General features: G+C 44.7%; 1 protein-coding gene across 3 annotated transcripts in view; it reads left to right on the top strand.

Moving 5' to 3' along the window:
• The first annotated feature begins 2,185 nt into the window (after positions 1-2,185).
• The window catches only part of DGKD (diacylglycerol kinase delta), a 327,255-nt gene continuing 315,264 nt past the window's right edge, over positions 2,186-14,176 (top strand). For 2 of the 3 annotated variants that reach the window (XM_033959775.1, XM_033959776.1), the window contains exon 1: positions 2,186-2,419. In XM_033959775.1, the coding sequence (XP_033815666.1) occupies positions 2,243-2,419 (177 nt within the window). In that variant the 5' untranslated portion in view covers positions 2,186-2,242. Of the gene's footprint in view, positions 2,420-8,704; positions 8,725-14,176 lie in introns of those variants that run through there. The other variant, XM_033959777.1, reaches the window with a different exon arrangement.

Consider the following 14,176-nt stretch of genomic DNA (forward strand, 5'->3'; position numbering starts at 1 on the left):
GGAAGGAGGGAGGGTAGAAATGCTGCACAGCCAAGGGGGGGGTGGAGAAATGCTTCTGCTGCACAGGGGAAGGGGGAGAGAAATGCTGCTGCAGCACAGGGAAGGGGGGGGGAGAAATGCTGCACAGGCAAGGGGGAGAAAAATGCTGCTGCTGCACAGGGAAGGGGGGGAGAAATGCTGCACAGGCAGGGGGGGAGAAATGCTTCTGCTGCACAGGCAAGGGGGAGAAAAATGCTGCTGCTGCACAGGGAAGGGGGGAGAAATGCTGCACAGGCAAGGGGGAGAGAAATTCTGCTGCTGCTGCACAGGGAAGGGGGGGGAGAGAAATGCTGCAGCAGCACCCAATTGGGGGGAGAGAGGGAAGGAGGGAGAAGGAAGACAAGGGAGAGGAACCAGAGATGCCAAGTCCATGGGAGGGAGGGAAAGGAAAAAAGGAAAGGAGTTACCAGTCCATGGAGGGGGAGGAAGAGTTGCCATGGCATGGGGGGAGGGATGGCAAGGAGATAGAGATGCAAGACCATGGTGTAGAGTGGGAAGGAAGGAAGGAAAGGAGAAGAGAAATAGAGAGAGATGCCAAAGCATAGGGGAGGGGGTGGAGACAGAAAAATGGAGAGGGGGTGAAGCTGAAATGAATCATGTGCAAAGGAGAGAAGGGACATAGAAAGAGGGAAGATGCCATATGGAAGAGAGAGAGGGTGGACAGTAGATGGAAGGGGCAGAGAGAGTGTGGGCAATAGATGGAAGGAGTAGAGAGAGGGCAGAAGCTGGGTGGAAGGGGCTAAGAGAGGGCAGATGTTGCATGGAAGGGAGAGAGGACAAACGCTGTATAGAAAGAAGAGAGCAAAGAGAAGATGATTAAAGCAGAAACAACAAAAGGTAGAAAGATTTTTTTGTTGCTTTATTTAGAATCAAGTAGTATTATAACTGTATTGATAAAATTTTATAAATAGGAAATGGAAATAAGGCCATTTTTTTGGACTAAACCCCTTTCCTCAGGACAGGACAGGATACCATAACAGCAGTATACTGTACTGTTCTGAAGAAAGATTTGGCCTCTGAAAGCCAATTGAAAAATGGATTAGTCCAATAAAATGGTATTTTCTTATTTCTCATTATTTATTTAATTTTTATTTGTTAATTTGTAAAGTGGTGATTGTTATGTATCAGTTTTTTCAAATTTACATCTACTGTCTTTATATTTGGCACATTATTAGGGGAGATGTGTTTCTGTTTTTGTGGTGTTGCATTGTATGCAGAGTCTGGTTTCTTGGCGGTTCAGTTTAACTTTTGTCTACATAGTTCTATTTTTAGTTTGTGATTATTCCATATTGGGCGAGGGTGTATCTCTGTTCTGTGTGTATAAAAAGGACATAGTTTTCAGTTGGCATTGACTGTGCGGGATCTGGCTTGTTTAGTTTTACAAGTATGTGTTGTTCTAGTGCTCACTGCAGTGTTTAAGCTGTTGCCTTTTCCTAGGTACACTCTTGTGCGATATGTGGATTGTTACTAAAAATCATATTTTTCATATATATGAAGTGTGTGTGTGTGTGGGGGGGGGGGGGGGTGTCAAAAAATGATGGGCCCCAGGTGTCATTTATGCTAAGTACGCCACTGATTATAACATCTTCAACTTGGTTTTCCATTCCTTTCCTGATAATTCTTATTTGCTTTCTTAGCTGCTGTTGCACATTGAGCTGAGGGTTTCATGGTATCCTCAACAATGACACCTAGATCCTAACATGGAACCCTGCATCATGTAGGTATAGTTAGGTTCCTCTTTCCCACATGTATCACTTTGCACTTGCTCACATTTACCATCATTCCCAGTCTCAGCAAGGTCCTCTTTCAATTTTTCACAATCCTCTTATTTATTTTTGTTTGTTTTATAATTATATTTTTATCTATAAAATAGCTCTAACTGGATCCAGCTCAGTTTAAAAAAAAAAATGATAAATTAAAAAAAAATAGATAAATAAAAATTTAATTGAATGTTCCATATATATGTGCACAAAAATCCTTTTATGATTTAACAACTTTACACAACTTAAACAATGACCTTGTTTTAAGTTTACCATAGCATACACGTGCTCTGTAAATGTGAATAAAGTCCATCTTTTGCCTCAAGAACTCCCAGCGGTGCTGCCAAATCAAACAAGCTTTAGTTCCCCGTGTAGCCGGTAGGGGGCGCTCTCCGACCGGGCTGCTGCCGGGTGTCGCAAGCCGGCCGCTCTTTTAGAGCAGGATGGCGGCCGCGGCTGCAGCGGCCGGTCCTTCGCTACCCTGCTCCGATGCGCAGCCTCCGAGCCCGGCTGCCGGGCCACTGCCGGACGAGTCCTCGGACAGCGAGCCCGAGCAGGAACCTGGATCCCCGCAGAAACTCATCCGGAAGGTGTCTACCTCGGGTCAAATCCGCCAGAAGGTGAGTTCGTGGCGGGAAGGGCCGTAGTCGCAGTGCCAGCCTCGGCTTTTCCTAGCGGCTCGTGCGAGCACTTCTGGCTCCCGGCACGGTGTCTCTCTCCCCAGAGCCGGAGACATCCCCAAGGCAGCTCCGAGACTATTCTGTGTAAGCCCGGAGAAAGAAGGGGCCTCAGCCCTGTGTCCCGGGAGGGCTCCTCACGTATACGGCTATCATATCAGAGATACCGTTAATATACCTTCATCATGTCATATGTCACATGTCACCTATACAGTTATAGATGCAATTAACTAGCAACCGGAGGCAAGAGAGTTCATTGCACCCACATGCACCTTTTATTTTCTCAGTTTGCGTACATGGATAAAGCCTGACTTTTCATCTCACTCACACCTTCACACATTACAGCTCTTCTGTAGAGGACTTCTGATACGAGGTGTTTATAAATTGCAAATTACCGAATAAAGGCATTTGTCAGTGTTCAGTTTTTGTTTTTTTTAATTAAAAAAATGGTGAAAGCCTTATACAGGAAGAGAGAGAGAGGGCTAAGTGTCACTGTTAAGAAGTGTGATGGTATGTGTGCACATGGCTGGGGCTTGGAAGACAATTGATGGTGGGAAAAGAGGGCACCTTTTCTGATCCCCCCTCCTTTCCCCTGCCTGCCACCATCACCCAGTTTCCAGTCTTCCTGCTCAAGGACATACATCCCCATATCTTATCCAATTCTTGTATCCCCTCATTAACAGCCCTCCAACTCCACTCTCAGAAATGCAAGTTTTCTCAGGTATTTCCCTCCCCAGAGAGTATAGTCACTTATTATGTAGCTATAAGATGTTTGCCAAAAACTTTTTTTTTTTAAACCTAAAGAATATTTGGATTTTATGATTCTAGTTATTCTAGTTTTATTATTTATTTATTTATTCAATTTTCTGTACTGTTCTCCCAGGGAAGCTCAGAATGGTTTACGTAAATTAATTCAGGTATTCAAGCATTTTCCCCTGTCACAATCTATCTAACCTATCTGTGGTATTAGGGGACCAAGTGGCCTGTTCAAGATCACAAGGAACAATGCATGTCAGAACCCAACACTCTCACTAGCTGTTATCAGTTTACAGTTTATTTGCACTCCTATTGCTTAGTTTCTCCTTATTAAATCACACAATGTTATACTGTTCTCTTACCCCTCCTTTATAGAAAACCGCACTAGTGTTGTGAGAGTTGCGTGGGGACAGAAATCCCACCCATCCCCGCCAGAATCCTCTCCATCCCCACCCGTCCCCGTCGGGATCCTCTCCGTCCTCACCCATCCCCGCAAGGAATTACCCCCATCCCGCCCGTCCCCATAAAAAGCAGCAATTACTTCTGACAGGATCATCAATTCCACAGTTTCTTTTGTGTTTGCGCTGCTGTTTTCCTTGTGGAATCTCTTTAGTGGAACCTTTTTTTTGTTTTCTGTTCAGGTAATTAACTTATAAACCCCCTCTTTTACTAAGGTTGATGTGTCCATTATATTATATGGATGAACCCTGCTTCCATAGCCTTCCATCCCCGTGGGAGTCCCGTTGGCTAGAGGGGGGTCCCCGTGGAAGTCCCGTGGGCCAGAGGGGGGTCCCTATGGGAGTCCCATGGGTTAGGGGGGATTCCCGCGGGACCCCCGCGATCCCTGTTCCTGTGCAGACCTCTACGTCGGAGCTGTTATCGCTGTGGCTGGTGCTAAAAACTGCTATGGTTTTGTAAAAAAAAAAAAAAAAAAAGAGGGTTAATATCTTGGTAAATCATGCCCCTCAAAAGCCACTTCAGTCTTTGTAACAAGAACTGTGTAGATCTTACCTTCTTATGCTTCTTTATAAAGTACTCAGTAGAGACCTTTTGGTTACAGTTATAGAATTCTTTACCCTATACAACTTTCTAAACTTCTGTAAATTAATAAAACAAGATTATTTCTATTATAAGACTGATATTATGTGTTTAAATCTATAGGAGATATGTATTGTATTGCAAAGATTAAATATTTATAAAATGTGTAGTTTTTAGGGATAGGATGAATAATGTGATATGAGGGTGTGGGATGTATTTTAAATTAAAAAAATATTTTGAACTGTATTTTGATTACTATGTTGATTTATTGTTCCATGCTTTATAGAATTTTGATTAAAGTATGTTATCAAATTTATAAAATAAGTAAATACATTTTCAATAGTATGTAGTCTTTCATTGAAAAGAGCTCACAAAATATGAAGGTACCAAAGTTCCCCTATACTTTATTCTTGATATTTTTGCAGGCAGCAGAATTGGGATGAAAAACTGCATATACATGTGGTGTTTACTACTTTGATCTAAACAGAGCTTTTGGAATGTGTCTAATTATGTGTTTGAAAGCATGTGTGTTGTGAAAGCCAATGTGTGCTTTACCCCATATTTGAATGGAATAATTTTTAGATAACTTCTATTGGGTCAGCATTCAACATTTTTTAAAGCACTAATTGCTGCTGCCTAAATTAGAGCCAGATATTCAGTGCTGGGCCATGACCAGGCACTGAGATTGAATTTCTGGGTCTGTGGAGGCACCCAAAAGTTATACGTGTATGGCTGATATTCAGTGCTGTACCCACAAACCTAACCAGGCAATTTTAGGTATCTTCTGGGACCTCGTTGCCTCTATGGACTGCTTGAAAGAGAGATGATATTCAGTGGCACTGCCTGGTTAAGTGCTGCTGAATATTGGTGGTTGTCAGCCCAATGTGGTTTAAGTGAGCAGAATCACTCTTGTCCGTTTAAGCCACACTGAGATACTCTTAGTTATCCCATTAAATACTTTCACTTCATATAATAAAGTGATCCTAAAATTCAGATTGTAGATAATTTTCATTAATTTTTTGTTTGACTAGGAGAAGCAGTGTCAGAAGACTTGCAAACTAAAATTGAATGTTGGTATTTGACAGCCAGTAGATGACATCTGGGCTAGCTAGGTGACTTGCTTCAGCTTCTCCATGAGATGCAAGATTAGGGCAGGAGTTTGCATTGTGGCTTAATGATTGCACTTCTCTATAATATGCAGTTTAGGGAATCTGTTGCATCATTTTCTCAAAAGAAGACACTTCTCCCATGAAGTCCAGTATTTGTTGCAGGCAGCTGATGGCACATATTTCTACAGAACATTTTGTTGGAACAGTTTTTGCAGACCATACTTGGCATCAGCATCCAGACTGTTTAATGAAAGCTTAAATGTAACCAGAGAAGTTTTCTTGAGTATATATTGGTAGGTTCACAGTGTCTTCATACAACGGAAGTTCAGGGTCAACCATAATCATTTTGTTCTTAGAATACACTGAGTGCCATCTCACAGAGAAAGAAGTAAACGCCAGCAATCATACGATATAGATTTTAGAGAACCACAATATTCACATGGCAGTATTCATCTGTGCATTGATGTCAGATATAAAGGCTTTGGCACCAAACAGGAGCATAGTATTCAGTTGTATAACATTACATTACATTACATTACATCAGGGATTTCTATTCCGCCTTTACCTTGCGGTTCAAGGCGGCTTACAAAAGATTTATAAAACGGGGTTACAGTGTAGGAATCGAAGATACATTAGGGTGGTAGTTAGGTAAATTCGAGGTAAGGATAATTACAGTTTACAGTAAAATTGTGTACATGGAGGTAAAATTAGGTGATGTTAGGGCTGATTTAGGAGTTTCTTAAAAAGTATTGTTTTTATTTCTTTTCTGAATGTCTTGTAGTCTGATGTGGTCATCAGTAGGTTGGAGATTCGGGTATCCAATTTTGCGGCTTGAGTGGCCAGGAGGCCATCGTGAAGCTTTGATCTTTTTACTTCATTGATTGGGGGAGGCATGAATGGGGAGTGCGCTTTTCTGTGTCTGAGTGTGGATGCCCGGTTGAGGCGGTTATTCAGGTAGGAAGGACTGTCTCCGTTTAGGGATTTAAATAGCATGCAGTAGAATTTGAATTGTATTCTTCCTTGGATTGGTAGCCAGTGTGAGTTGATGTAGGCTTCTGTGATGTGGTCAAATTTTCTTAATGAGAAGATGAGTCTCAAGGCTGTGTTTTGGATTGTTTGAAGTTGTTTGATCATAGTAGCAGGGCATGGGAGGAAAAGGATGTTGCAATAGTCTAGCAGTCCTATAACCTATCAAAGCCTGGGCTAATTTATTTACAGGGACTTCACTTTATCATGATATTTGGTTTTTAGCTATAAATATTTAAATAAATCACAAAAAACCAAAGACTAAAAAAATGAATCAAAACACCAAGGCCCCCTTTTATCAAGTGTTTTATCTCCCCCTTTTACAAAACCATAGTTCAGTTTTTAGCGCTGGCTGCAGCAGTAACAGCTCTGACACTCATAGAATTCCAATGAACGTCGGAGCTGTTTCCGCCGTGGCTCATGCTAAAAAAGTGCGCTATGGTTTTGTAAAAGGGGTGGGTGGGTTAGTGTGGGCCATCATGGTAAATGCTCCAATGCTCATAGAAATTGAATGAATGTGAGAGCATTTCCCAAGGCAGCAGAGCTAACTTGGCTTGTTAAAAGGGGGCCTAAGTAATTGCAAATATTCAAAGGACTTCCCTATCATAAATAAAGTCATATACAAATGTAAAGACCAAACATACAAAATTTCAATCTTATTCATAATTAAACTCATTTAAAACTCTTACTCTACATAATCCTTACAGGCTTTGCCGGATCTTATGTCTACATCTCTGCAGGAGTTGAATTTGGTCTCTTAGCCAGCTCTGTCCACTTTTTCCTCCTGACTTTGTGGAGAGCGCTTCCAGTCTTCTGGCTTTCCTTGGCACCATATTATGACAATCTCAGAGTAGTATATCTATCTGGAAGGAGCTCTTAAGAGAGCACGGAGAATGTCTCGCTTTTATCCACTGGCACAAGAGTGCCAGCAGCTTCTGGGTCAGCCTAGGGTAGATTTTTGAGTTGCGCAGGTGACTTCTAGCACCTCTTTTCCCAGGGCGTACTGGCCTCACCATCTGTGGTATGTGGATCTCATCCGTCTTCAGTGGGACGAAGACGCCAGGTTCCCTCTTCATCATGTCTTTCTCAGTAAGGGACCGGTTCCTATGGAGAACCCCCAGTTCTTTGGTCTTATGGCATGGCTCTTGAGTGCCAGGCTTTAACTCAAAAGGGCAACTCCAACGTAGTCATTGCCATTTTTTTGTGGTCCAAGAAGCCCTCTGCAATGGCGACATATGCCAAAGCTTGAGATACTTTCCAGCAGTGGTGTGCCAGAGATCTAGTGGAGCCATTTTGTGCTCTGGTGGTCTTAGCCTTCCTGCAGACCTATGTAGAAAAAGGCCTGGTGGTGGCTTCCCTCAAGGTACAAGTGGCATTTCTTTCCTGTTTTAGGGCGCACAGTGGTTCCAGTTCACTTATGGTTCATCCAGATATGACAAGATTTCTCACGGAGGCACTTCGCTTGTGGCCACCCTTGTGACAGCTATTTCCTACATGAAATCTAAATGTTGTGCTGAAGGGCCTTGCTGAAGCTCCTTTTGAGCCGCTTAAGGATGCATCCCTTCTGGACCTTACAGTCAAGACAGTATTCCTTCCTTTCTTCCAAAAGTCATTTTGGATTTCCATGTCAACCAGGAAGTTCGTCTCCCTGCTTTTCGTTCCACGGAATCGGACCAGAAGGATAAGATTTTACAGAGACTTGTCATACTGAGGGTATTATTTCTCCACTATTTAGAAAGGACCAATGACTTCTCTATGTCTGATCATCTGTTGTCCTGACTAGTCAATCCAGATGGGGTAAGCAGGTGTCTAAGGCATCTATTGCCAGATCTGCATGGTCATTTCATTGACTTACATCGCCTGTGGTAAGCAGCCGCCGGTTTTCCTCAATGCTCACCTGACCAGGAGTGTCACCACTTTGTGGGCGGAGTCTCGAGCGGTTAAGTCTACTGAGATTTGTAGAGCTTCTACTTAGTATTCCCTTCATACCTTCACGAGGTTCTACAGAGTGGATGTGACGCCTCGGTCTGATGCCGTCTTTGGGGCCTCAATTTTGCAGGCAGGCTCTTCTTCCCACACTAGATGTTGCCATTGCTTTGGTATGCCATCTACTGTACAGACTCCAGAGTGGAAGATGGAAGATTAGGTTCTTACCTTTAGTTATCTTTCTGTTCATCCACAGAGGAGTCTATATGGCTTGCCCTTGTCTATTTTGATTCTTTCTGTATTGCTGCATTTTCAGCCTCAAATGTTTTTCCTTTCAGGCCTAAGTATCTTCAAAACCAGCAGACGGGCCCTGCGGGAAATCATTCTGCATAAGTAAGTACATATCTTTGCTGCTGGCTAAGTTTGAGTTCGTGCTTGTTGCACACAACAGGTTGGTTCTTATTGCTGCCATGTTCATGCATGTTTTTCCTGTTTAATTGTTTTCTTATATGTTGCAGAACAGAACAGAATAGTGTTATATTTGTGGGGAAGTTCCCATGCCCCTTATTTGTATTCTTTGTTCCAGGGTTTGATTTGCTTTTCGACTCAACTGTAGAGGGCTCTGTGTTCCTCTGCTATATGGGAGGAGCTGAAAACAATGTGTGTGGCTTTCTGCAAGCCAACTTGAACACCTGTACGGATTCCTCTGTGGATAAACAGAAAGAAAACTGCCAAAGATAAGAACCTAATCTTCCATCTTCCTGAAGCCTAGGACAGTGACCTTGGGACTACCAGCCAGTTGGGTTTTTAAAGTATTCCTAATAAATACACACGAGAGATTTGCATATGATGGAGATCTGTATATTGCACCAGTGTAAATAGATATTCCATTCCCTCTTTTCAGATTAACCAAATTTTCTGCCACATTATGTGGATAATACCATTGAATATACCATCATTATGTGAGGCCTCCTTGCTACTACACTCCACTGATTTTCTGGCAATAGATGGTCCGGCACCTCCTTATTTCGGTGGCAGGTAGCATTTGTAACCTGCTGCTCGTGCCGGTTTTGGCTCTCCCTCTGACTTGTCTTTCTGTCCTGTGACCAGGAAGTGACATTATTTTATTTATTCAATTTTCTATACCGTTCGTCCAGGGGAGCTCAGAACAGTTTACATGTATTTTTTCAGGTACTCAAGCAGTTTTCCCTGTCTGTCCCGGCAGGCTTACAATCTATCTAATGTACCTGGGGCAATGGGGTGATTAAGTGACTTTCCCAGCGTGGGCTTGAACCCATAACCTTTTTTTCCGCCGCATGCAGTCTGCAAGAGGTGGCGGTTTTGTGACGTGGATCACGTGATGCCCAATTGATTTTTGAATGTTCTTTTGATTCATATACAGATTTGTGAGACTCCTGAAGCAGGCCATTTGGGCCTAAACATGCGCATCTTGAGTCGATGTATGTTGAATGAAAGAATAAAGAACTTTGTGGAATACTTAGAGTTCACCAGTCTTTCTTTGGACTTATCCACTCCATCGTGTCTGGGTGTTGATCTTTGTGGATTTGACTCTCCTGTGTTTTCCTGCTTTAACCATTGCGCCATACTCTCTTTGAGGGACAACCAAGGCAAGGGCGAGCAGCAGGTTGCAGATGTTGCTTGCCACTGTGAAGATTTAGAGGTGAGGGGGAGGCAGAGAGGAGGAGAGTGCTAGGGTTAGACTCTGTACTAAAGGTGAACACTGTTGGATTGGCAAAACCATTAATCATAAGAACATAAGAACATAAGCAGTGCCTCTGTCGGGTCAGACCACAGGTCCATCCTGCCCAGCAGTCCGCTCCCGCGGCGGCCCAAAAACAGGTCAAGACCTGTCTGAATCATCAGAAGGGGCTCCCCTGCCACCTTGGTTTCCCATTTAAGTCCTGCCTTCTTATCAAAGTCCTAGCCCTCCGGTCTACACATGCACGACCAGGTTGGTTTACTCATTTCCTGGCTAACTTCCTACACCCGTGTTACATCCCAGGTCCTCCCTCAGTATCCCACGATCCCTCTATCTCTCAGGAATCCATCCAATCCCTGCTTGAATCCCTGTACTGTGCTCTGCCTGATCACCTCCTCCGGTAGCGCATTCCAAGTGTCCACGACTCTTTGGGTGAAAAAAAACTTCCTTGCATTTGTTTTGAACCTGTCTCCCTCAGTTTCTCAGAATGCCCCCTCGTATTTGCTGTCCCCTTCAGCCTGAAGAATCTGTCCCTATCCACCCTCTCTATGCCCCTCATGATCTTGAAGGTCTCTATCATATCTCCCCTGAGTCTCCTTTTCTCCAGAGAGAAGAGCCCCAGCCTATCCAGCCTCTCAGCGTATGAGCAGTGTTCCAACCCTTTTACCATTTTCGTTGCTCTCCTTTGGACTCTCTCAAGTACCGCCATGTCCTTCTTGAGGTGCGGCGACCAATACTGAACGCAGTATTCCAGATGTGGACGTACCATCGCTCGATACAATGGCATGATGACTTCCCGTGTTCTGGTTGCTATGCCCTTCTTTATGATGCCCAGCATCCTGTTGGCTTTTTTTGAGGCTGCTGCGCACTGTGCAGATGGCTTCAGTGATGCATCCACCAGCACACCCAAGTCTCTCTCGAGTCTGCTGTCTCCCAACAATACCCCCCCTAATTTGTAGCTGAACAACGGGTTCTTTTTCCCTATATGCATGACCTTGCATTTGTCCACGTTGAAGCGCATTTGCCATTTGTTTGCCCAGTCTTCCAGCTTGTCCAGGTCCCTTTGTAGGTCCTCACACTCCTCCCTGGTCCTAACTCTGCCGCACAGTTTGGTATCGTCTGCGAATTTTATAACCTCACACTTTGCCTCCTTTTCCAGGTCATTGATGAATATGTTAAAGAGTAAAGGCCCCAGCACCGATCCCTGTGGCACACCGCTCGTGACTCCCCGCCATTCAGAATATTGACCCTTTACTCCAACCCTCTGCAGTCTACCCGACAGCCAGTGCTTGATCCATCTGTGCACATCTCCTCCCACCCCGTGGTTCCACAGTTTCTTAAGTAGCCTTTCATGTGGCACCTTGTCGAAAGCCTTTTGAAAGTCGAGGTAAATGATTGTCCATCCGACTGCTTATTCCCTCAAAGAAGTACAGAAGGTTTGTTAGGCACGACCTTCCCTTACAGAATCCGTGCTGGCTTGTTCTCAGTAGGCCATTCCTCTCGATGTGCTCGCTAATGCCTTCCTTGATCATAGTTTCCACCATCTTCCCTATTATTGAAGTCAGGCTCACCGGCCTGTAGTTCCCGGGGTCACCCCTCGATCCCTTTTTGAAGATCGGTGTGACATTTGCCAATTTCCAGTCCTCTGGCACCTCACCAGTTTTCAAGGATAGGTTGCAAACATGTTGGATTGTGCCCGCTATTTCCTGTCTTAGTTCTTTCAGAACCCTTGGGTGGATCCCGTCCGGGCCCGGTGATTTGCCGCATTTTAACCTGTCTATCTGTTTGAGGACATCCTCCCTACTTACCTCTATGTGCTCTAATTTTTCAGCCTGTTCCCCACTCATGAGCTCCTCTGAGTCCGGTATATTAGATGTGTCTTCGCTCGTGAAAACCGACGAGAAGAACGTGTTCAACCTCTCAGCTACCTCTTTATCCTCCTTAATCACTCCCTTCTTGTCCCCATCGTCCAACGGCCCTACCTCCTCTCTCGCTGGTCGCTTCCCCTTATTGTAACTGAAGAATGCCTTGAAGTTTTTCGCCTCCTTGGCCAGCCCCTCTTCGTATTTCTCTTTTGCTTTTCTAACCTCCCAGTGGCATTCCTTTTGGCATTTCCTGTGCGCCTGGTGATTTTCCTCCGTTGGGTCCTTTTTCCATCTCCGGAAAGATACTTTTTTGTCCTTTATCGCCCTCTTTACTTCTATTGACATCCAAACCGGGTCCTTTGATCGCTTGTTCTTGCAGCCTTTCCTGAAATTGGGGACGTACATTCTCTGTGCTTCCTGCAGGGTGTCCCTGAATAGGGTCCAGGCGCTTCCCACAGTCTCCATCCTAAAGATGTTTCTGAGCTTCCTCCCCACCATTTCCCTCATAGCAACGTAGTTCCCTTTCTTGAAGTTCAGCGCAGTTGTTGCGGTCCTCCTAACTATGGGTGTCCCCCTTTCTAATGTGAATCTGATCATGTTGTGATCACTGTTGCCTAGTGGTCCTCCCACTTCTACCCCTCTTGCAGGCCCCCCTAATCCGTTTAGGATGAGGTCAAGAGTAGTACCCCCTCGCGTCGGTTCTTTGACTAGTTGCTCCATGAAGCAGTCCTTCACAGCTTCTACAAATCCTGTCTCCCTAGTGCAGTTGGAGTGACCCGTACTCCAGTCTATCCCTGGGTAGTTGAAGTCCCCCATCACTGTTACACTTCCAGTCCTGCACTCCTGCCTCAATTCCGTTTCCAAGTCGTGTCCGACTCCCTCTGGCGTACCAGGTGGTCGATAGTACAGCCCCAGTTTTATGCCCGCACCCTTGTTTCCCGGTAATTTGACCCACAGCGATTCCAGCCCCTCTGCCTTTGTTGCCATATCCATCCCGACCGAGTGGATAGATTCCTTTATATATAGTGCTATGCTTCCCCCCTTTTTGTGGGTCCTGTCCTTCCTATAGAGCTTGTACCCCGGCAGCGCTATATCCCATTGATTTTCATCTGTCCACCAGGTTTCTACAATTCCAATTATATCCAGGTCCTCCCCCTTGGTGACGACTTCTAGCTCACCCATCTTGGCCGTGAGGCTTCTTGCATTTGCGTATAAGCACCGCAGGTCCCGTCGTTTTTCTTCCACCTCTGCTTTTACCTGGTCCACTTGCCCTTGGATTTCTGGCGGTTTTCCCGCTCTCTGTGTTTCTGCTTTACCCTCAGCCTTTACCCTCTTGGCTTTCAGCTTCCCCACATTCCTGCCACCCCACTTTCCCGCTTTTCCTCTGGGATTTTTAGCCCTACCGGCCCCCTCCTGGGCTGTCATCCCTTGAGCCTCTGTTTGATCTCCCTTGCCTTGTGTTGCCTCTATATTACCCTCGGCTTTCGCCCTTATGCCACCCAGTCCCCCTGTGTCCCCATGCCCCTCATTATTCTCCCAGCAAGCTCCCTTTACCTGATGTTTCCCTCGCTGTCTGTTTTGTAGATCCTGCAAAGATTTGGAACTGGGGGTGCTGGAAAATCGCTAGTGTATCTCTAATGCATTGAGAGCCTAGAGGAGTGGTACAAATAGTTGTGAAGATTGTTTTGTAGGAGAGGCAACATTGAGTGGAGTACATAAAATCCCTGGCACCAAGGTCTAGTTTTATAGGTACAATGGCAACCTGTTGTCTAGGATTTGACAAGCACTGGATTAGAACAGATGGTTATGGCATGGGATTCAAAGGTATGACATTTTGAAGAGTCTAGGCTGGTGGAGATTTGCAGTCATAGTCAATTTAAATTGGCTGTTAGCCTCTGATATCCATTTAAGAAACTTCCTAAACCAAGCCTATGTTGTGCACCACCTCTTTACTCAGAGTGCCTGACCAGAGCCTACCATCCTCCTAATGCCTTTGTTCTTGTTCTCTCCTCTTTTCCCCATTGCTTATACCCTTAATTGTCACTTTCTCTTTGTTCTTCTCTCTTCTTTTTATGTTGCTCTTGTCTTCTGTACAAAGACTACTGTGAGGAAACGTAATGGGGCAGACAGGAAGCACTTTTTCACATGCTTTTGCTAGTTGCTTATGAGCACTAGTACTGCTAACCAACAAACTGAATGCGAAGTGTTTCTGGACTGCCCCTGTGGTTGTGTACTGAGTCACTTCCCAGCCATCAATTTC

This window comes from Geotrypetes seraphini, chromosome 9 (genome assembly GCF_902459505.1).
Source record: "Geotrypetes seraphini chromosome 9, aGeoSer1.1, whole genome shotgun sequence".
Lineage (NCBI taxonomy): Eukaryota > Metazoa > Chordata > Amphibia > Gymnophiona > Dermophiidae > Geotrypetes > Geotrypetes seraphini.